Raw genomic sequence first — 20918 nt, 5'->3', positions numbered from 1 at the left:
TCTTGGCTGTGACTCTCTACCACCAGCTGGAGACCTACTTAGTCTAGGGATTGTAGCCTTTATATCTAGCAATGTGATGGGTCAAGCCAATTAAGAGCTCAATATGACAAAGGGCAAAGACTCAAGGATTTCTGTAACTAGGGAAATGATCTGTAACTAGGGATTCTGATACAGGACCTCTGCCTCATCCTTTTGAGGGGCTGATCCCCTAAAAGTCTCTTCCTTCCTTGAATTCACTTGCAATTTAGAGCTAGAGATTAGAGGCACAAACGCGGGAAGCTCTCCCCACGTTCAAACTCCAGATTATAGGGTCTTGGTTTCAGGGGCTTCAAGGCATCCAACACACTCCTCCATCATAGCAGGCTGCTTCAGGCAAGCAATTTTTTGGGGAGTGGTGGTGCCCTTCCTTGGAAAGATTAGAACTGTTTCCTCCAGCTCCTCCAATGGCTGCTGTACCAGAAGGCTATTAGCTGGCTCCTTTATGCTGGCTCATCTCTGTACATATTTCTGTTATTAGCACTATCACTTCATATTGTACTTTGTCTGTTTTACCAATGGGTTTCCCCCAGACTGAATTCCTCCACCTGGAATCTGATTCTGATTTTGAATCCAATTCATCTTTGAATCCCTCAGACCTTGTGGTTGTTTAGTGGATCCTCAGTCAAGGTTTGGTGAATGAATGAAGGAAGGAGAAAGGGTATATGATAGAATGGGGCTGCTTCCTCTCGACCCACTAAAGCCACCTGAGCCCCAACTTTGCTTGGTGAGTGAATTTTGCTGGTATTTAGCGTGGGGGGTTGTGCTGTCTCACATAACAAATTGCTTCCTTGGGAAATTGGACTCTAGGCTCTGGCTTCTCAAAGGTTTGGGCAGCCCTCCCTCTGGCCCTCATCGTGCCCTCCTGGGGAGAAATGAGAGTGCAGTCTAGCAACTGCCTCACAGACATAGAGAAGACTCTCTCCATTGGTCGTATTTCTCTATGCCAATTATTTGTTTACTTAAAGGGGTCGCTCAGAAGGAGATACTTTAGAACTTTGCTACCCAAAATGTGGTGCAAGGCCCAGCACAGATCACCTGGAAGCTCGTTAGAAATACAGAATCTCAAGCCTTAACCCAGACCTGATTCTGAACTTGTGTCTTAACAGGATTGCAGGTGACCCTAAGGACATTAAAGGTTGGGAAGCACTGCCCTGGAGAGAACTAGGGAACTGTTTTTCCCTAATCCCTTTCAAACTTGCCTAATCAGAAGAATCATCTGGGATGCTTGCTTCTGTATTTCATCAAATCTTAGATGCCACTGATTGGAAGGTCACTCTGATTTCAAAGATGTTAAAATATATATGTTTTTAAAAGGGTGTGTTTTAGAATCAATAAGTTCTGGTAATAGTGCTAATTCCAGAGCCTGAGAAACTGTATTTTAAACTGATATAGGTGATTATCATCATCTGGCAAGTTTGAAAAACCCTGATCTAGAACAGTGGTTCTCAACTTTTGGCATACATTGAAATTTACCTAGAGAGCTTTTAAAAAAATTCTGATTTAATTGGTCTGGAGTGCAGTCCAGGCAGGAAGATTTTTAAATTTCCCCAGGTGATTATAATGTGCAGCCAAGGTAGAGAACCACTGAGCTCAAAGGATTTAACTTTCTCTTTCCTTTTAGAGTGAAAGTATGCAGTGGTGGCCAGTTGGGAGAAAGTGGGAGGTAGAACCTAGGTCTCCCACATACCAGGTACCCTGAGGCATTGCTGATCATCTTCCTCCTCCCCACCACCTTTCAGCTGCGTATCTGGGTATCTGGCTGATGAAGCCCTCGGCCTGGAGAAACTCTCCCTGGAGAACTCCCAGGGCTGATGGAGAAATGGGCAGCCAAGAAGGTGCCTTCCATGGTGATCATGTTTTCCCAGTCAAAAATTGCCAAGTGCTTGTTGGCTTAAGGGAAAACAGGAGAGTGTCTTTGAAATTGTGACTGTCTTGAAATCTTAGCTATAAGGTTTCAGTAATTATACCTCACCAGCCCTGCCCTATCCTCCCCACAATATTGGTAGCTTACACACAGGCCAAAGCTGTGCTGAAGCCTGCACCCTTCAGAGCAAGGGACTGCCAGGAACTGTGCTAGACAATTTGTGTGGCTCATATCAGTTAATTCTCACAGTAACTTCAAGGTAAGTACTCTTGTCCCCAATTTACAGACCAGATAACTGAGACTTGAGGGTTAAGCAACTTGTTCAAGATCATATAGCTTAGTGAAACAGACAAACCAGGTGATCTTTCTTTCCACTACGCCCACATAAGCAGCCAGTGAGAGGACACTTGGGCAAAAAAGACAGGCAAGTGCATGAGCTCCCTGACAGCAGCACTTGCATTGTCAGAGGAACCGCTCACTTGTTTCACACGTGGAGAAAGCGTTTGAGCATCTTCCTTTTTCAGCTACCACCTCCGCAAGCTTCTGTGCTGCGTCTGCTTGTTTCCTGGGTTGCTGGGCTCCCCATTCCCACTATTAAGCTGAGTACGGGAACTCCTGGCCCTTGCCTGGCCTCTGATTGCTCAGACGCACCACTATGCATGGACTGTTGTGATGCCAGTGACCTCCTGCCTCCCATCCTCAACTCCTGTGCCTTTCCTGTGGCTGTTCTCCTTATTATCACATTTGGGTTCAGTGTCCTGGTGGAGTAGGTAAAGCATGTAGGCGCTATTCCCATTTTAGAGGTGAATGAACTGAAGCACAGAAAGGCAATCCTCATATTAATAAACAAGTTAGTATCAGAATCAGCTAGAACTCAGGTGTCCTAGTTCACAGCCCTTATAACCAAATCATATTGAGTGGAAAAAAAAATCACCATTTCTCAATGAATTTGGTCCTGTTTCCTGAGTTAAGGGGAGATCTCAGGATCTGTCTTACACCTAGTGGTAGGGATTGTGGGTAAACCTTTGTCTCAGCTGGAGTCCGGGGAACATGAAGAATGAGGAACTGTCTTCAGGACTTTCCATTCCAAAGGAAGAGGTGGGGTAAATTTCACAAAGAAATGGTTAATTAAAGTGCTGGAGAATTCAGAGCTGTTTAAAACCTAGCCTCCACCCCTGATAACGAAAGGTAATTCTGCACACATCTAACTGTCAGACTGATAAATTCTATAGTAGAAGAGAGGAGGGAGCTATTGTAAAATGAACAGACTTTCATCAGAGAAGCAGAACAACAGTAGAAATAGGGATAGGCATTTTGGGGAAAGGAAAGAGCATGAGAAAAGGCATGGAGGCATGAGTACAAAGTGTGCTCAGAGAAGACTGGAAAGTTTGATGTGACTGGACTGCAGTGAAAGAGCGAAAGGTGCATGGAGGGGAAGGCTGGGAGATGAGGACAGGAGAGGGAAATTGGGGCTAGCCAGTGAAGGGCCTTGAATGACGAAGGGTTTAGCTAAAACCCATTGAAGACTTATAAATAAGTACAGATGGATACAGCTGCATGGTGCTATAAACAATGCTGGGTGATTGGGATAGGGAGGCCGGCTGCTGGGACAAGCTGAGAAACGAGCTGAACAGCTTGGTTCTAGAAAGATCTAGGCAGAGGGTATGGTTCAGGAAATTGTCCTGGGCAAGGATCTTTTTGAGGCTGCAGTTGTTCTCTCTCAAATCCGCTATCTGCAGAGAGTGGTCTGGCGTAGGTGGGAGGCTGTAGGCCATAAGTGAAGAGAAGCAGTTATTCAGAGAATTAAGGAGTGCATCGTCAGTGGCGGCCCGGGGTTCAGGAAGGGCCATTGAAGGAACTATCTGGCGAATAGGCTAGGAGAGGAGGAAGCTATGTTTAGAGCGAGGGAAGGTCCCAGGGGCTCAAAGACAGTATTAAGGCCCCAACATGAAAAAAGCTGGAGGCCATAGGGGATGACTCACTCCTTCATTTCCCAAACTCTGTTCTGCATAGACAAGGAAACCCCGCTGAGATTCTTGCTGACCCCGCTGAGATTCTTGCTGGTGGTGTGTGGGTGGGGAGATGGATGCCTGGCTGTAATCAGGGCAGACTTCCCAGCAAGGACAGCAGTGTGCCAAATGGCCCGGAAATAGGGGAGAGTTACAGGGTGAAGCGTGTGTTACAGATGGAACGAGGAAGGAGCGTGAAAGGACTAGTGAACTGGTTTGCTTGGGTAGGGTCGAGGGCAGGATTGACACCTATGGGCTGGTTAAGTAGGTAGGTCTGGATTGAGGGGGAATCCTAAAGAGACCTGGCCCAATGCAAGATATCACCCCTTAAAACTGTCAAAATTTGCATTTTATCAGAATATAGATGATATTCTACATGGTTACCTGGTGCTTGGTTTTTAATTTTGAGATTTATTTTATTATTCATTGTTGAGAGCCCAATGGCCTCAAAATTACTAAGGGCCCCAAGACCAATTTAGTCTGGGGTTAAGACCCAGGACAGTCTGTTGAAGGTGGGGTGTGGAGGCACTTACAGATTTTTACAGACTGTTGTTTTCTATTCCCTTGATTATAAAAGTAATGGATATGCATTGTAGATAATTTTTAAAATGAAGATAAGTATAAAGAAAAAAATAAATATAACCATAATTTCATCACTCACAGAAATCATTTGTAAACTTTTTGATGTGTTTTTTTCTATGCATGTATGTCACATAATTAGGGCCATAGTGTATGTACAGATTTTTGCATCCATTTTTTTCTCCTAACTTTACACTGTAAACATTTCCACCTCATTAAGAAATTCTCCAAGAACAATTTTTTTTCTTTTTTTTTTTTTTGTGAGGAGATTAGCCCTGTGCTAACATCTACCAATCCTCCTCCTTTTTTGCTGAGGAAGACTGGCGCTGGGCCAACATCCATGCCCATCTTCCTCCACTTTACATTGGACGCTGCCACAACATGGCCTGCCAAGCAGTGCGCCTGTGCGCCCCCGGGGATCCCAACCGGCCAACCCCTGAGATCCGAACCTGCGAACCCCGGACCGCTTGTGCCACCAGGCCGGCCCCCTCCAAGAACAATTTTTAATGGCTATATTTCATTGTACGTATCTGACATAATTTAAACGTTCCCTTATTATTGGATCTTTACGTTTCCAGCCTTTCTATGTGATAAACATTGCAGTGATGGACAACTGTGCATATTTTTCTGGCAGCTCTTTTTAGAAGAACAGTTTCCTGAAAGTGGAATTACTGGGTCAAATAATATGACCCTTTTTAAGACTCTTGATTATATATTATTAAACAGCTTTCAGAAAGATTATGTCAGTGTTTATGCCCACCACTAGTATATGTGTGTGTCCCACCTCACTAACTACACCCTTGCCTGCATTAGGACTTTTTTCCCTTAATTTTTGCTATTTTAATGGGTAAACATGGTATCTCCTTGTTCGCTTTTTAGTTTTTGATTCTTTGTGAGGTGAACTTCCCCCCCCATGTTTATGGAGGCCATGTTTTTTTGAGTTTGTCCAGGGTGAGGAACAGCAGGCACGGATCAATGGAGGTGGCACGAGATGCAGGTAGAGAATAGGGTTCAGGGTCCAGAATCCAGCCTGGGGAGGAGTGGAGGAGGCAGAGTTTGGGAAGGAATTTGACTATGGGGGTGGTGAGAACAGGGAGGAGCTAGACAAACAGCATTAGTACAACTGGGTGTGGGGGGCAAAGGGCTCCCACAAGGTGGAGAGAAAAGAAAAAGACTAAATGTTGCTAATACACTTAATTATGTTTAGTGAAGTCTTAGGGACTTGCCCTCACAAGTTCTCTTTAGGTGGGATTCTCTGCCAGTTGGGAGTGGGGGTCTGGTTGGGTGAGGTGTCTGCAGTCCCCAAAGCAGCCAACTCCACTTCTTTACAGGCTGCAAGGTGAATCAACCTGTGAGCGTGTCAATAGGGGACCAAGGGCGAGGACGTAGCAAGACCAGTACATGAAAACTGAGTAGTAAGTACAGGCCAGGCACTGTTCTAAGCCCTCAACTTATATTAGCGCATCTAAGTCTAACCACCACCACATAAAGCAGGGTCTCTTACACTCACGTTACAGACGAAATCGAAGCAGAGAAGTTAAGTAACTTTCCCAACGTTAGTCAGGAAGTGGGTGGAGGAGTCTGAATTGAACTGAATTCAGGAATAGAATACAGAGCCTAAGCTTTTAACCAACAAATACAGAAATAAATGTGGGAAGGGTTAGACAGAATTGCAGGACACACCCTGCCTATCTACGCCTGCCAGAAGAACACAGACCACCGAAAGTGAGAATGCTGGGGTGGACTTCGGCTAAAAGTGAATCCTGGGACAGTAATAATAGCTCTATCTTATTAGGCGCTGACTTGGTGCCAGGCACGGGGCAAAGGTGCTTAACGTTTAATCCTCACAATCGCGCCTCTGAGTGAGATACGCGATTACCCCATTCCATTTTACTGATGAAGAAGCTGACGTACAGAACTTGCCCAAGACTCGGCCCAGCGGACCGCGGAGGGGCGGCTGTCCCTGTGGCGCCGGGAAGAAGGGAAACGCGGGGGCGGGGCCGGCCGGCCAGGGCGGGGCCTCGGACTTGGAGGGGCCGGCGGCCGCAGAGACGCGCGGCGGCGCCGGCGAGGTCTGGATGGGCTCGCACCTGTTGTGTGACTGCCCCACAGTCCAGCTACGGGAGTCCGGCCCCGAATACCCGGAGAGCGTGGAGAGAAGCCCAGACGAGTTCCGGCTCCCGCTCTCTGCGGAGCACGTGGCCGGCCCGCCTCTCCAGTGCGGGGCTGGGGGTCGGGACTCCCGGATCTCCGAGACCAGGGCAACGGCCGAGGTCGGCGGGGGTCCGCCTCCCGCCAGCTGGCCCTTTTGAAAGACTGCCTTACTTTCCCCATCTCAGGGCCAGGGCAGGGGCCCCAGCCCTCCTCCCCTCCCTCGCGACCCCGGCTTCCCGGCTGTGCGGACCGTGGCGGACAGCCTCCCCGGTCCCCCTCGGGGCGCAGGCAGCATGGCCTCAGGTGAGTGTGTTCGCGTGCATTGCGGGAGTTGTCTCTGGAGCAGACAAGTACAGTGGCCAGGGTGACAAGAGGGAGGGGGTCTCGGCACAGCCAGCAGACCTAGGGAAGGCGGCCAGCTCTTCCTGGGGAGGCTCTGGGAGAGCACTGCCTGAGTGTGGAAAGACCGAGGGAAACGTCACAAGACGCTGAGGTCTCCTTCCCAAACCCCCGGAGAAGCCCTTGCCTCCTCCCTGCCTTCCTAGAAGGTAGCTTCTGCCGGAGAGTGGAATTTTCCCAAGACAGGCTCCTCCCCACTGGGCTAGGATTCTCAGTTCTACCCCATCTTCCCAGACCTGGGCTACCCCAGGGACTGGGGGTCAGATAGAGAAGGAAAAAAGAGGGCTCTGCCACAGAGGGGCTGGGTTTTTACGGAGTACGCCTGCCCTGAGAGGAGTGTGTTCTGAGCTTGGGGGAGCTCGTGCTGGATTTCTATTTATTATTCTTTTTTTCTCCCGGCTGGCTGGACCAGCTAGCCTGGACTTTAACTCCTTTGCCCCGGAGCCCTGGTAAGGGGCGAGGGCACCCGAGGGGGTTAGTGGAGTGCCAGGGGCTAGCCCTTCCCCATCTTGTTTTCTCACGTCCACTCCCCTGGCCTAGCTTCCGTCAGTCACTCTCCAGGGACCGAGGAAGGGAGGGGAGCGATAAGGGGCGGATATGGAGGCCCCCCTCCTCCGGGTTGCCTAGACAACATCAGAAATCGTGGCCAGGGCCTCTTCCGCCTGCGGGGCCTCTGCTTCCTGCATCAGTCACTCCCGCTGGGGGCGGGGCGGAGGAAGGGGTTGGATGTGGCAGAGCCGGCCCCCGCTGGTGCGGCTCAGACTACCCCCGCCGTCTCCGCGGCCCGAGCCATGGCATCCTATCCATCTGGCCCCGGCAAATCCAAGGCCAAATATCCCTTTAAGAAGCGGGCCAGCCTGCAGGCCGCCGCTGCAGTACCAGGTGAGTGTGTGCGTCCTGGCCTCGGGCACTGGCTCTGTCCCACCACCTCTCGCCCAGGCCACTGGTCCCCCAGGGGCGCCCCTTCTCCTGCACGCTCTCTGCAGAGTTGCCCCTCGTCCTCGGTCCCAGGGACAGCTGTCTTGGGAGGTGGTGCTGGGAGGGAGGTGGGGTGGAGGGTGACAGGTTTTTTTGTTGGGGATGCTGTCCTCTAACGAGTGGGTGTGGGTGTGGGTGCAGCAAGAGGTGTGTTTGCACACGTGTCAGCGTGTGGATGTGCTAAGACTGTTTGCATGTGGAGTGTGTGTGAATGGAGTGGGGGATGTGTGGGACTGACTGGTTTGCCGACTGGCCAAATTGCTGGTGACTGTGCCTTTCCCAGGCAGACTCAGGCTGTCTTCCTGCAGCTAGTTCCTCTTTCTAGGACCCCAGATCTCGAAGCCCCTCACTGGGGGTGCCAGTGGTGGGGGGTTGGGGGAGTCTGATGTTAGGGCACACTCATGGCTGCTGGCATCCCAGGGCTGGGGGCTCAACTGTATCTATCATTTGCTGATTGCTCCTTCCTGGTCTGTCTTGTGAGCTTCCTGGGAAGTGTGGGGTGTCCTTGGGCTGGGCTTGAGCTGGGGCTCAGGCTGGGGCCGCTGCCCGCCTGCGTGTGCTCCTGCACCCTTTGGTTCAGCTCCCACTCTGGTAGGCATCTCTGCACCATTTGGAGCAGGCGGCATGGTGCGGCTGTGCCATCTCCCTGAGGTCTCGGCTGCCTGGGTCTGTGCTTGTCGAGGGATATCTGCCTGCCCTCTGCTGCCCCCAGGCCTTGTGGCTAAGGAAAGACCACCCATGCTTTGGTGACCAGGTCAAGCCAGTCTCCCCCTGCCAGCAGCTGTCTGTATCTATAGCCTGATCATCCACCTCCTGTATTTTCTTATGCCATTGAAGGTGCTGGCCTGAGGTCTGTGCTGTCCTGAGGGTCTGTGTTCCTGTGCCCAGGTCTGTGCCATCCAGGGGGTGTGTCCGCTGGGGCTAGATCTGTACACCTTTGGGTGGTCACATGGTGGGAGCATCTGATACATGTATGTCAAAGCATTGGACACCTCTCTGCCTACTGAGGCAGTCCTGGCAGTGAGTGAGGGGGCTCATGGTCAAGAGGCTAGATGGGGTGGCAAGAATCTTGGAGTTGGTGGGAGTGGCTGGGGAGTAGCCCTCTCTGGCTTTTGGTCGACTCCTCCTGGGTGAGTGTGTGTGTGTGGTGCTGTGGCACAGACCCTGGGAGAAGGGACCAGCAGGCAGCCTGGCCTCAGGGAGTGTGGAAGTTACTGCTTGTCTGTCACCTCCAGTGAACCCTGGCAGTCCAGTGCAGCAGGCTGGGGGCATGGCTCTGGCTGCTGGAACCTGTCCTGGTCACCCTAGCATTTCTGTGGAGGCTGTCGGGGAAGACGGAGAATCCCCCTCCGCCCTTTCCCTTAAGGTTCTTATAGCTGGCCAAATAATTAAAAGACAGATTAGCAGAAGAAAATAATACCAAGTTTAATAACATGTATACATGGGAGAAACCAGGGAAACTGAGTTTCTCAACAAAATGGCAGAGATTCTCATCTTAAATACTATCTTCAGCTAAAGACAAAGGAGGTTATTGGGGGTAGTGGTTTGGAATTTCAGAGGGGAAGAAGACAGTTCACATGGAGAGGGAAATATAAATGTTTGTCAGACAGTTCTTTACAGGGCCACCTATAGAGAATGTGGCCGGAGAGACAGAAATCACAATAATCAAGAGTATGTAGATTTAAGTCCTCTTCTTCCGTACTGATAAGAGTGTCCACAGATAAGGCCATCCCCCCCTCTTCCTAATACAGAAAGGGAGATACCTTTACAAATGGAGAGTTCCCTTATAAATGTAAATGTTTGTCTGGCAACTCTTTGCAGGGCTACCTAGAGAATGTGGCCTGGGAGAGACAGAATTTTTGATAAGATGGGCTTGTTAGTGTCTTTCCTATTGTAACATCTATTTTACATTATATTACAGCCATCATATGATAGTAAGTCCTTCCTGAAACAGGCCTTCTATGTTAAATTATTTAGGCAATTTGAGGGAGGTCAAATGTCCGTCAGAGAAAATAATCAAGGTAAAGAGATATGTTTCAGGGTAGCCAATTTTTGATCTCCCTCAAGGCCCTGGGCCACCCTGCTAGGAGAGGGGGTTGAGATTAGGGCCTATGGCTCGCTTGCACTGACCCGATACAGACCAGCCCTGGGGGTCTGTGGTTGGCCTTCACTGGAGGGGGTTAGAAGTGGGGAGGAGTTGTGTAGGATCAGGGTTCTTGGGTAAGCAAGGACCTTAGGCTCTGTCTTACCCCTTTGGGGTGGAGCAGGTGCCCATCCTTCCTTCTTCTTCCTGCTCTGCCCTCTTCCAAGTAAGAGATAGCATTCCCCCATCTCCATCCCTGCCAAGTTCTGTTCTCTGCCCTTCATTGTTCAGTTGCCTTGGCTGTGCTGGGCCTGAGAACCTCCCACCCTCCCTGATAGGTGGGACTACATGTGGGAAGTGTTTGGAGAGTCCTGAAAGTTTCATAATCGCAGATTGTGGTATTCTACAGGACACTTGTGGAGCCATATCTCTGTGGCAGCTGTGGCTATGCAGGGCACGACCTGCTTATCACCCCATTATAGACAGGACTTGAAACCTCTGGGAGGTAGAGACTTGCCAGTAAGTGGAATGGAGTCAGACTCAAGTCCTCCAAATTCTAGTCCCTCTTCTCTGAAACTTCTCCTCCTGGGCTGTTGGTCCTGTCCCCGATGTTAGGCTTGGAACAGGGGTTGGAGGTCTAGGGAGCCATGCACCAGCCCCCTGGGCATGAGGGGCTGCCTGGACTGAGCCACTTCCCCGACTGCCAGCCAGCTCGTCTCCCCAGCAGAGGCCCTGTCTCTCCCAAGGGACCCCATAGTCAGGGCCCCAGAGGACAGTGGTGAGCAAACAAGGCCACTGGGCAGAGGAAGCTGGCCTGGGGCTGTTGGGTGTGGAGATGAGGGCTGATTACCCGCTTCTTTCCCCCTCCTACCCTTTGGCCAGCCAGGCCCTACCCACTCACTGTCCCCCAGGGCAGTGCATTTTAAGGAGGCTGGGGCCCTCCCTGCCAGCCTGCCTTGCGCGTATCAGCCTACCCTGCTCCTCCCTCTTGGGGGCCTCACTTTGGGCTAGGCCCTAGCACTATAGAGGTCAAGGCCCTGTTCAGCTCTGGGCTTCCTCTTATCTCCCAACTCTCATGCTCCTTACCTAGATTTCTGGGCTCCCCTGAGCTCCCCCAGCCCCCTGTCTGCCATCATCCCAGGGTCTCCCCTGCATGCAGCTGCACTTGGTACAGCCCGTGCCAGCCCCTGAGCTGTCCTGGGGGACTGGCTGCAGTTCCACTCAGCAAACAGGCGGCCAGGGGCACGGGGCTGCTGGCCGGCGCTGCCTAAACTCCGCAGGTAGGACCCAGGCAGGCACCAGGGTGAGTGGGGGCTGGGTCCTGGATCTGGAGCAGGCACTTCCTCTTCCCTTTGTTCAGCCTTGGGACTGGACTCTGGGGTATTGGGAAGTGGGGACAGAGACTTTAAGGTGCGCTACCTACAATCTGTCCCTAAGCCACAGTGGAGAGGGGAAAGGAGGGTGCTGGAAGGGCACACCCCCCAGAGCTGGCTGGGAAGCCAGGTTGGATATGGAGCTTCCTGCTGGGAGGGTGGGGCTGGTGAGCCCAGGAGGGTCCTTCGAGGTGGGCTGGGCACTGAGGCAGCCCATGTAGTCTAACAGCTTCACAGCCTTTAATGCTGGCCTCCTGGTGGTGCAGCTGAGGAGTCTGCCCTCCATGGAGAGAGGGCCTGGTTCTGCAGCTCCCTTTCCTAGGCCCTCCCTGGGGCCTCCGGCCCAGATCCTGGGGCCTCTGAGTGGCGCTGACTGTTTGTGGCAGCTCCCTTTGGAGGGGTAGCCAGCAGTAGGAGGGACAGGCTGGGGCCAGACAGCATCTTGGCAGCCCTGGGGTCCTAGGGAGAGGGCAGGCCTCTGGGGAGGAGGTAGGGTTCCTGCTGCCAACCAGGTCCTCCACTTCCTCTCCTCCTCTTCTTGAGGGCTGGTCCCCAGGTCAGAGCGGAGTGGCAGCTGTGGCTTCCCTGTGCTCTGTAGGTCTAGGATATCAGGTGCAGGCCCTGGCCCTCTGAGAGGAGGATCTGCTAGTCCAGAGGCAGGTCGGATCCTGGACTGCCTGCCCTGGAAGTTGTGGGCTGGGGATCGCTGGTGTGGCCAGCAGGTCCTTAATGAGCGCCTGGATTGTGTGTGTGTGTGTGTGTGTGTGTGTGTGTGTGTGTACGGCCACCAGGTCCTTAATGAGTGCCTGGAGAGAGAGGGTGTGTGTGTGTGTGTGTGTGTGTGTGTGTGTGTGTACGGCCACCAGGTCCTTAATGAGTGCCTGGAGAGAGAGTGTGTATGTGTGTGTGTGTCTGTGTGTACGCCTGTGGGAGGTACTTATGTGGAGGTTCTCATGGCCTGAGGGAGTAGCCCTTAGTCCAGGATTCAGATTCTTATTCCTGGAGTGAATGAATCTACTTGTTCTAGGGGCAGACTCAGGACCCCCAGCCCTGAGCCTGGAATGGGTGAGGAGTCCCCTGCTAGACTGTGAGGGTGACGTCCTTTGGGAGCCACACGCAGGCTCACTCCTCAGCCTGTGAGGAGGAACTGCCCACTTTCCAGGCCCTGGCCTCTCTCCAGGGCTGGCCTGGGCTTCCAGTGTGCCGAAGCCCTGCCCTCCACCCTTTGACCCTGGCATCACTGTCTCCACAGAGGCTCGGGGTGGGCTGGGGGCCCCTCCGCTGCAGTCTGCCCGGTCCCTGCCAGGCCCTGCCCCCTGCCTCAAGCACTTCCCGCTTGACCTGCGCACGTCTATGGATGGCAAATGCAAGGAGATCGCCGAGGTATCACCTGGCACCTCACCCCATGTCCCCCCACTGCTGTCCCCATGCCCTGTCTTTGCTCCCCATACCCCTCCACCTCAGCTGGCCCCTTACTTCACACTTGGCTGTGCCCTGGTCCCCCAGCCTCTCCCAGGGACCCCCAGCTCCTGCTGCCCTCACCATATCCCCAGACTCGGCAAGGGAGGGCCCGGGGGCTGAGGGCTAGGCCACACTGACCCTTCCTCCCCTCCCACCAGGAGCTGTTCAGCCGCTCCCTAGCTGAGAGCGAGCTCCGTAGTGCCCCGTACGAGTTCCCTGAGGAGAGCCCCATTGAGCAGCTGGAGGAGCGGCGGCAGCGCCTGGAGCGGCAGATCAGCCAGGATGTCAAGTGAGCCCCTGGCCCAGCCTGGCAGGCAGCTGTGGGGTGGGGGGGCACAGCTGGACAGCGTGTCGGGGGACACAGCCAGGCAGCCACGGGGGGCACAGCCACACTGTGGGGGGCACAGCCACACTGTGTGTGGGGGACACAGTGTGTGTGGGGGACACAGCCAGGCAGCTGCGCAGGGCGCAGCCAGACAGCCGTGGGGTAGTGGGGGACAGAGCTGAGCAGCTTTGGGGTCTTGGGACACAGCCAGGCAGCTGCGGGGTTGGAGGGCACAGTCAGACAGTGTGGGGTTGAGGGGAGGGGGCACAGGGTAGCCTGCCCAGCTTCTCTCTGTCTCTACCTGGACACTTTCAGAGCCCCATCCCTGTCCTTCTCCCTTCCTGTCCTCCCTTTGGGGCCCACTGGGGAGGCAGCATAGAGCAGTGGTATGAAGCGCAGGCTTTGGAGTCAGACTGCTGGGTTCTGGTTCTGTCTTCTACCCAGTAGTGGGGCCTGGAACGTGTTGCTTCACTTCTGGCTCTGCTCCCTCATCTCTAACGTGGGGCAAGAACAGCACCCACAGTGCAGGGTTGTACAGCCCCGTGCGGACCACGAGTGACAACACATGCACAGCATCTAGCACGGTGCAGGGGCTTGAGGGCAAGGCCCTTGTCCTCTGCCTGACCTCTTGCCCCTCTCGCCTCTAGGCTGGAGCCGGACATCCTGCTTCGGGCCAAGCAAGATTTCCTGAAGACGGACAGTGAATCGGACCTCCAGTGAGGAGGGCAGAGGGGCGTGGGGGATGCAGGGCTGGGGCCTGTCCCAACGCTGGCTCCAACCCCTCCCTTGTATGTCTCCCTTGTAGGCTCTACAAGGAGCAGGGTGAGGGACAGGGCGACCGGGGCCTGCGGGAGCGCGACGTGGCGCTGGAACGGGAATTTCAGCGGGTCACCATCTCCGGGGAGGAGAAGTGTGGGGTAAGTGTGGGCAGGGCCTTGGCTCTCCATCCCCGCTGTCCCATTGGGTTCCCCGAGCCTGGGAGCTGGGTGGGGGCTGGAGAGGGCGTTTTTCTCTTTCCAAAAGTTGGAAGGACAGAGGGTCTGGCTGGGAGCAAGTTGATGTGCTGGGAACAAAATGGTCTGAGTGTTTCTGGGGTCAAGTCCTCAGGGAGGAGATGAGAGTAAGTCTGATCTGGGTCAGAGACCGAGGAGAGTGATCACGTGTCCTTGTCTTAGGTGCCATTCACAGACCTGCTGGACGCAGCCAAGAGTGTGGTGCGGGCTCTCTTCATCCGGGAGAAGTACATGGCCCTGTCACTTCAAAGCTTCTGCCCCACCACCCGCCGGTACCTGCAGCAGCTGGCCGAGAAGCCTCTGGAGACACGGACCTATGAGCAGGGCCCCGACACCCCTGTGTCCGCTGGTGGGACCCCCTGTCCCTGCCCTATTCCAAGTGCCCTGGGGTCCAAGGCTCCCTGAGCTTGGGGCGCAGCAACCTCCGCCCTCCCTGCTTCTTCCCACACCCAGGCTCATTCCAGCCTCTTGGTGCACGAGGGGTGGAGGCAGGGGCACGAGCTGTCGTGCTGGGGCCTTTCATGTCTCTCACGCTCTGTGGGGCCTCTGGGCTGAGCAGTGGGTGGTGGCCCGGAAGAGCCTTGGCCCTGACTCCACCCTCCCCACTCCTGCAGACGCCCCGGTGCACCCCCCTGCACTGGAACAGCACCCGTATGAGCACTGTGAGCCCAGCACCATGCCTGGGGACCTTGGCTTGGGTCTGCGCATGGTGCGGGGAGTGATGCACGTCTACACCCGCAGGGAACCTGATGAGCAGTAAGAGGGGTGTGGGGTGTGCTGGGGAAGCTGTGTGGGGTGCTGCATTGGCTCGGGGGGCCCCACAGGGCCGGGCTTGCTCTGCTCACCCAAGCTCCCCCTCCATGCCAGTTGCTCAGAGGTGGAGCTGCCGTACCCCGACCTGCAGGAATTTGTGGCAGATGTCAATGTGCTAATGGCCCTGATTATCAATGGCCCCATGTGAGTACCTGCCTATCCCAGACCCTTGGCTCCCCTTCCAGCCTCCCTGTGGGCCCTGAGCCCTGCGTTGTTCTCCTCCTGCCCAGAAAGTCGTTCTGCTACCGCCGGCTGCAGTACCTGAGCTCCAAGTTCCAGATGCACGTGCTGCTCAATGAGATGAAGGAGCTGGCTGCCCAGAAGAAGGTGCCACACCGAGATTTCTACAACATCCGCAAGGTGGGCCCTCACCTGTGGCCCGACCCTGCACCTCTGCCCAGCCTCCCCCTCAAGGGCCTGGGCCCCCCAGCCAGCATCCAGTTTGGGGAGTCCTCTCCCATCCCACTGCCCAGGCCCTAGACCTTCCCGGCCTCCAGTGGACCCAACAGCCCCCTGTTCACCCCAGGTGGACACGCACATCCATGCCTCGTCCTGCATGAACCAGAAGCATCTGCTGCGCTTCATTAAGCGAGCAATGAAGCGACACCTGGAGGAGATCGTGCACGTGGAGCAGGGCCGCGAGCAGACGCTGCGGGAGGTCTTCGAGAGCATGAATCTCACCGCCTATGACCTGAGTGTGGACACGCTCGACGTGCACGCGGTCTGTCCCAGCGGCATAGGGGCTGAAGGGCTGGGTCAGTGTGGGCTGGGGTCAGAGGTGACCTGGGTCTGCCCATCTCCCGCAGGACAGGAACACCTTCCATCGCTTTGACAAGTTCAATGCCAAATACAACCCTATCGGGGAGTCTGTCCTCCGAGAGATCTTCATCAAGACGGACAACAGGGTTTCTGGGAAGTACTTTGCTCACATCATCAAGGTAGGGAGGAGTGGCTGCCAGGCCCATGTACAGGGGCAGCGTTGGCCTTGGGCAGTCTTCCCCCTGACTGAGTGAGAGCCTGGGTGTCTGGGGGTCTTGCAGGGGTGGGTGAGGCATGAAGAGGTCTGACTGGGTGCAAAGACAGGGACGGGTGGGCAGCCTGAGTGTGACATTTGCCCCATGTGTGTCTCTCAGGAGGTGATGTCGGACCTGGAGGAGAGCAAATACCAGAACGCAGAGCTGCGGCTCTCCATCTATGGGCGCTCGAGGGACGAGTGGGACAAGCTGGCACGCTGGGCTGTGATGCATCGCGTGCACTCTCCCAACGTGCGCTGGCTCGTGCAGGTGCCCCGCCTCTTGTGAGTGTCCCTGGGAGTGGGAGGGAACATGGGGGCTAGCGCTGAAGGGGCCAGGGCCTGCCTCCTGCCCTCCTGGGATGGCTGACCCTCCTCCATCCCAGCCGAGCCCTCCGAGTAGAAGGAGGGGCCTCTTCCTGGTTCCACCCAGGGTCTGCCCAGCCTGGCCCACCCAACATGCTGCAGAAGCGCTTCTGTGATCTCGGGCCGAGCCCTGACACTTACTGGCCTGCGAGGTGTCCTCACACAGGCCCTGATCTGCATGTACCTATGTGTGTACGTCTCGTCTGCAGTGATGTGTACCGTACCAAGGGCCAGCTGGCCAATTTCCAGGAGATGCTGGAGAACATCTTCCTGCCGCTGTTCGAGGCCACCGTGCATCCTGCCAGCCACCCAGAGCTGCACCTCTTCTTGGAGCACGTGAGGGGGCGGCATAGGGCTGGGTATGGGGAGGATGACCTGCCTCAGGCCCAGCTGCCACTCTGGGCCTGACCCCGGGATCCCGTGCCAGGTGGATGGCTTTGACAGTGTGGATGATGAGTCCAAGCCTGAGAACCACGTCTTCAACCTGGAGAGCCCCCTCCCCGAGGCCTGGGTAGAGGAGGACAACCCACCCTATGCCTACTACCTGTACTACACCTTCGCCAACATGGCCATGCTGAACCACCTGCGCAGGTGTGTCTCTGCTCACCCTGCTGTCTGCCACCCTCCCCCCACACACCTTGCTCTGGGCCTGCCCTGGGCTGGACCACCAGATCCCTGACCTATCTCTTGCCCTCATGCATGGACCTGATGGGTTCTTTCTCTGCCCTTGGGGCTCCATGGCTCACGCCTCACAGCCAAGAATCTACCCCTGCCCCTTGCCCAGGCCCCCACAGGCACTGGCTGGGGGTCAGGAGCCCCGACGAGCCCAGGCTCGAGCTGACACTGTCTTCATGCCCCCCAGGCAGAGGGGCTTCCACACGTTTGTGCTGAGGCCGCACTGCGGGGAGGCCGGGCCCATCCACCACCTGGTGTCGGCCTTCATGCTGGCTGAGAACATCTCCCACGGGCTGCTGCTGCGCAAGGTCGGGGCTGCACCCAGCCTCCCCTCCCGGTCGCTCACCTTCCCCCCAACCCTTCGGGCCCCTTCAGCAACTGATCCTCCTCCTCACCCAGCCCCTAGTTAGGACCCTGCCCACTTCGGGCCCAGCCTGGACTCCCCTCCACCCCCACTGTGGCCTGTACCCCTCAGAACCAGGTGTCCTCCCCAGCCTTGAGGCCACCTGACAGGCCCCCCATCCCTGTTGCCTACCCAGGCCCCAGTCCTGCAGTACCTGTATTACCTGGCCCAGATTGGCATCGCTATGTCGCCGCTCAGCAACAACAGCCTCTTCCTCAGCTACCACCGGAACCCGCTCCCCGAGTACCTGTCACGCGGCCTCATGGTCTCGCTGTCCACTGACGATCCCCTGCAGTTCCACTTCACCAAGGTCAGAACTCTACGGGCAACCAGGGGGGCGGGTGTTCTGGGACACTAAGGATACCTGGACACAGGGGGTTGGGGGGGGGTGGGGAGTGTCTCAGGGCTGGTGCTGCCCCCTGCTGGTGGAGTCAGCATGCGGTGTGGCGAGGAATGGCGGCACCCAGGGGCGCCTGTCTGAGAGGATATGGCCTGTCTGGCAGGAGCCGCTGATGGAGGAGTACAGCATCGCCACCCAGGTGTGGAAGCTGAGCTCCTGTGACATGTGTGAGCTGGCGCGCAACAGTGTGCTCATGAGTGGCTTCTCCCACAAGGTAGCACACCCGCCTGCCTGGACCTTGGCATCCTCTCTCCTCCCCTCCTCTGTGTTTGGGGAGGTCCCAGGGGTCTTGGCCTTGGGATGGGTCACGGCTGGGGTATCACCCCTCAGGGATGGCTGCAGCCCTGCCCGTCACCCCCACCCCTGCAGGTGAAGAGCCACTGGCTGGGGCCCAACTATACCAAGGAGGGCCCCGAGGGCAACGACATCCGCCGCACCAACGTGCCAGACATCCGCGTGGGCTACCGCCACGAGACCCTGTGCCAGGAGCTGGCGCTCATCACGCAGGCCGTCCAGAGCGAGATGCTGGAGACCATCCCGGAGGAGACGGGCATCACCATAAGCCCAGGGCCTCAGTGAGCCCAGCCCACACGGTGCCCGTCGCCTCTCAGCATCTTGACCACGTTTTGTCCTTGGACCCCTCCCACCCTGTTCTGGTCTCTGCATGTGTCCGTTCTTCTCTGTTCTGTCCTGCATGTTTCTGACCTGTATCTGTCCCTGTGCCACCCCAATGAGAGTGGTGCCCAGGGTCTGCTCTGCCCTTGTCTTGGCTCCGGTGGCACCTGATGGCCCAGGTTTGAGGGCTGCCCTGCCAGTGGCCCTGTCCCAGGATCCTCTGAAGCCTGGCTGTCCACAGGGGCTAGGGATGGTTGTCGGGGGCTGGCCCCTCTAGTCCTTAGGGTCCTGCTTGGGAAAATCTGAGCTTTGGCCAGGGCTTGGGGTTAGGCCCCTGTCTTGTTGATGTGCCTGAGGGGCAGTCAGTGGGGGCCTGTGCATGTCCGCTGTGGACACAGGGCTGCTGGGGGTCTGTCGGGCTCCAGCAGCTCTGCGGTGCCTAGAGTTGGGCTGGGAGCTCAGTCGTGGGCCTGGGTGCCTGGACTCAGGCCTTGGAGGTGCTGGACCACCACCTTCGCCAAGTCACTGCCAGCAGCTTCTCCGTCCTTCCTCCAGTCCACGTGCTCCTCTGGTATCAGCTTCCTGTGCTTCTGTGGGAGGGGGCAGCCACCCTGTGCCATGTTTGGGGCCACTGCGGCTGGAGGGTCATGGATCTGCCAGCAGCCCTGGGGGTGGCATTCCCAGTATAGTCTCCAGAGTTGTGACCACACCTGGACCCCGGCTGCTCCCCTGTGTTGTGTTCTGAACCGAGGCCTTTGCTGTGAGATGCAGTGTTTCATACCATCCCATCTTTCATAGTGCATGAGAAATAAACATTATTTAAGTAATGCGGCAGGTGGGTCTCTGTTGGGAGAGGGAGAGCTGTGGTGGGGTGGCTGAGGTTGGGTGCAGAGGCATTGTGGACGGAGGTACCGCAAGTTTTGAGGGGAGCCCCTGGGCTTGGCTGTGCATGCTTGTGCACGTGGAAACTGACAAAGGAAGCTGTGGGAGAGAGGAGAGGCCCCCTGGGACCCATCTGCTGCCCCCAGGCCCTCACCCAGCCGCCCCCTCTGAAGGGGACACTTCCCACCTTCTTGGGACAGCGTGGTAGATGTGGGAGTATGCACTTACAAGCCGACCTGAGGCCAGTGGTTCTCACTCTGGGGACATCAGGGTCTTCTGGGGAGCTAATTTAAAATGCCCTTTCCAGGTCCTACCCTCAGACAGTCCGATTCTGTGGAAGGTGTGGCACGGAAATCTGCAAGCACCCTGGCAGATTCTCTTGCAAGGGGTGGGAGCAAGCCTGTGCCTTCTGAGTCCAGGCTTAGCCAACTCGGCTTCTCTCCCATGTTTAATACACGATTTCTGGAGCAGCTCCTTGGGCACAGGTTGCTGGAGTCTGTTGCCTGTGTAAAGGAGGAAAGTGGAATGTGCCCTGTGCTGTGCAGGGTCCTGCGGTGGCGACAGAGAAGCCTGTCGCTGCTGCTGCTGCTGAGTGTGGAGAATGACAGGCTGGCCACTTCAGAAACAATTAGCCCTAGGACAGCGTGAGCCTGGGTAATTGAGGGCCCGTGAGGGAGCAGGAGGCTGGATTCCTCCTCCCCTCCTGTCAGCTTGCTCTGCCCCGCCCCCCATCTCCCTGCAGGAGACTCTTGGGGAAGGGGGCGGGGCAGACAGCGCCTCTGCTGCGTCTGCACCAGCTGGCTCCTTCCTCTTTCTGGGGAAGGACAGGATGGTGTGCCTGTGCCTTGCCCAGTGCTTCTGGGCCGAAGCTCTCCTGATGCCCCTGCCTCTTGAGGGCCACTCGCCAGGCTTGTTCCTGGGCAACACCCAGGGTCCTTCAGTCTCCAGAAGGCACCTGGTGTCAATTTGTTCTAGCCATTTACATATCATAGAACTGGATGTTAGAGCTGGATGATGAGCTGGAGATTGTACAATTTTGGCTGATTTCTGATCGGGGAAATAGGCTCAGGAGGTGCAAGTGGCCCGTGGCAGAACCTGGAGGCCAGGGGAGCTCAGCGTTCAGGGCTCTCCCACCCCGAGCTGGGCCTCGTCTGCCAGAGGAATGATGCTTTTCCAGGGTGAAGAGAACTTACTTTTCAAGGAGGTGAATATCTTTAATAATAAAAATGTGCTGTGTCTTCTCTTCATTTGTAAAACAAGGAAGTGGGATTCGAAGATCTTTCTAGAGGGTTCCTTGAAAGCAAGAGCTGCCTGTCTTGTGTGCCAGCACTTAGGACGGCAAGGACTCCATACTTACTCATTGAATTTGTCATATACCAGAATCTTTCATTCCATTTTCTCCTCCCTTGTACATTGTTCTCAGTGTGTGCTGAGGCCTAGCCCTCAGAATACTACCAATTTAAAGAGCTTCTTAG

At 55.7% G+C, this 20918-nt stretch overlaps 1 protein-coding gene across 4 annotated transcripts; it reads left to right on the top strand.

Moving 5' to 3' along the window:
- Positions 1–6546: 6546 nt before the first annotated feature.
- On the top strand, positions 6547–19388 carry AMPD2 (adenosine monophosphate deaminase 2). 4 transcript variants are annotated; one of them, XM_087446007.1, is made up of 18 exons: positions 6547–6948; positions 12731–12861; positions 13098–13228; positions 13912–13980; positions 14070–14181; positions 14440–14626; positions 14892–15033; positions 15145–15234; positions 15321–15450; positions 15617–15811; positions 15897–16028; positions 16224–16387; positions 16678–16804; positions 16896–17059; positions 17331–17451; positions 17683–17856; positions 18050–18160; positions 18316–19388. In XM_087446007.1, the coding sequence occupies exons 1-18, from the start codon at positions 6939–6941 to the stop codon at positions 18523–18525; spliced, it is 2400 nt and encodes a 799-aa protein (XP_087302133.1). In that variant the 5' UTR covers positions 6547–6938; the 3' UTR covers positions 18526–19388. The 4 variants fall into 4 exon arrangements, with proteins under 4 accessions (XP_087302133.1, XP_004420776.1, XP_004420775.1 ...); XM_004420718.3 differs by lacking the exon at positions 6547–6948 and adding an exon at positions 7585–7926; XM_087446012.1 differs by lacking the exon at positions 6547–6948 and adding an exon at positions 8143–11385.
- Positions 19389–20918: the final 1530 nt, after the last annotated feature.

This window comes from Ceratotherium simum, chromosome 2, assembly GCF_057802395.1.
Source record: "Ceratotherium simum simum isolate JZ-2026a chromosome 2, ASM5780239v1, whole genome shotgun sequence".
Classification (NCBI taxonomy): Eukaryota; Metazoa; Chordata; class Mammalia; order Perissodactyla; family Rhinocerotidae; genus Ceratotherium; species Ceratotherium simum.
Note: the sequence above shows the minus strand (reverse complement) of the source record. Positions and strands in the feature narration are given on the sequence as shown.

What these genes read in the sequence shown, in the direction of transcription:
- AMPD2 (XM_087446012.1), top strand. Translation starts at nt 11,259, where the DNA reads ATGCAGCTGCACTTGGTACAGCCCGTGCCAGCCCCTGAGCTGTCCTGG. An exon ending in TGCACCTCTTCTTGGAGCAC is followed by an intron (nt 16,805 to 16,895) that starts GTGAGGGGGCGG and finishes ATCCCGTGCCAG; the next exon opens with GTGGATGGCTTTGACAGTGT. An exon ending in TGAGTGGCTTCTCCCACAAG is followed by an intron (nt 18,161 to 18,315) that starts GTAGCACACCCG and finishes CCACCCCTGCAG; the next exon opens with GTGAAGAGCCACTGGCTGGG.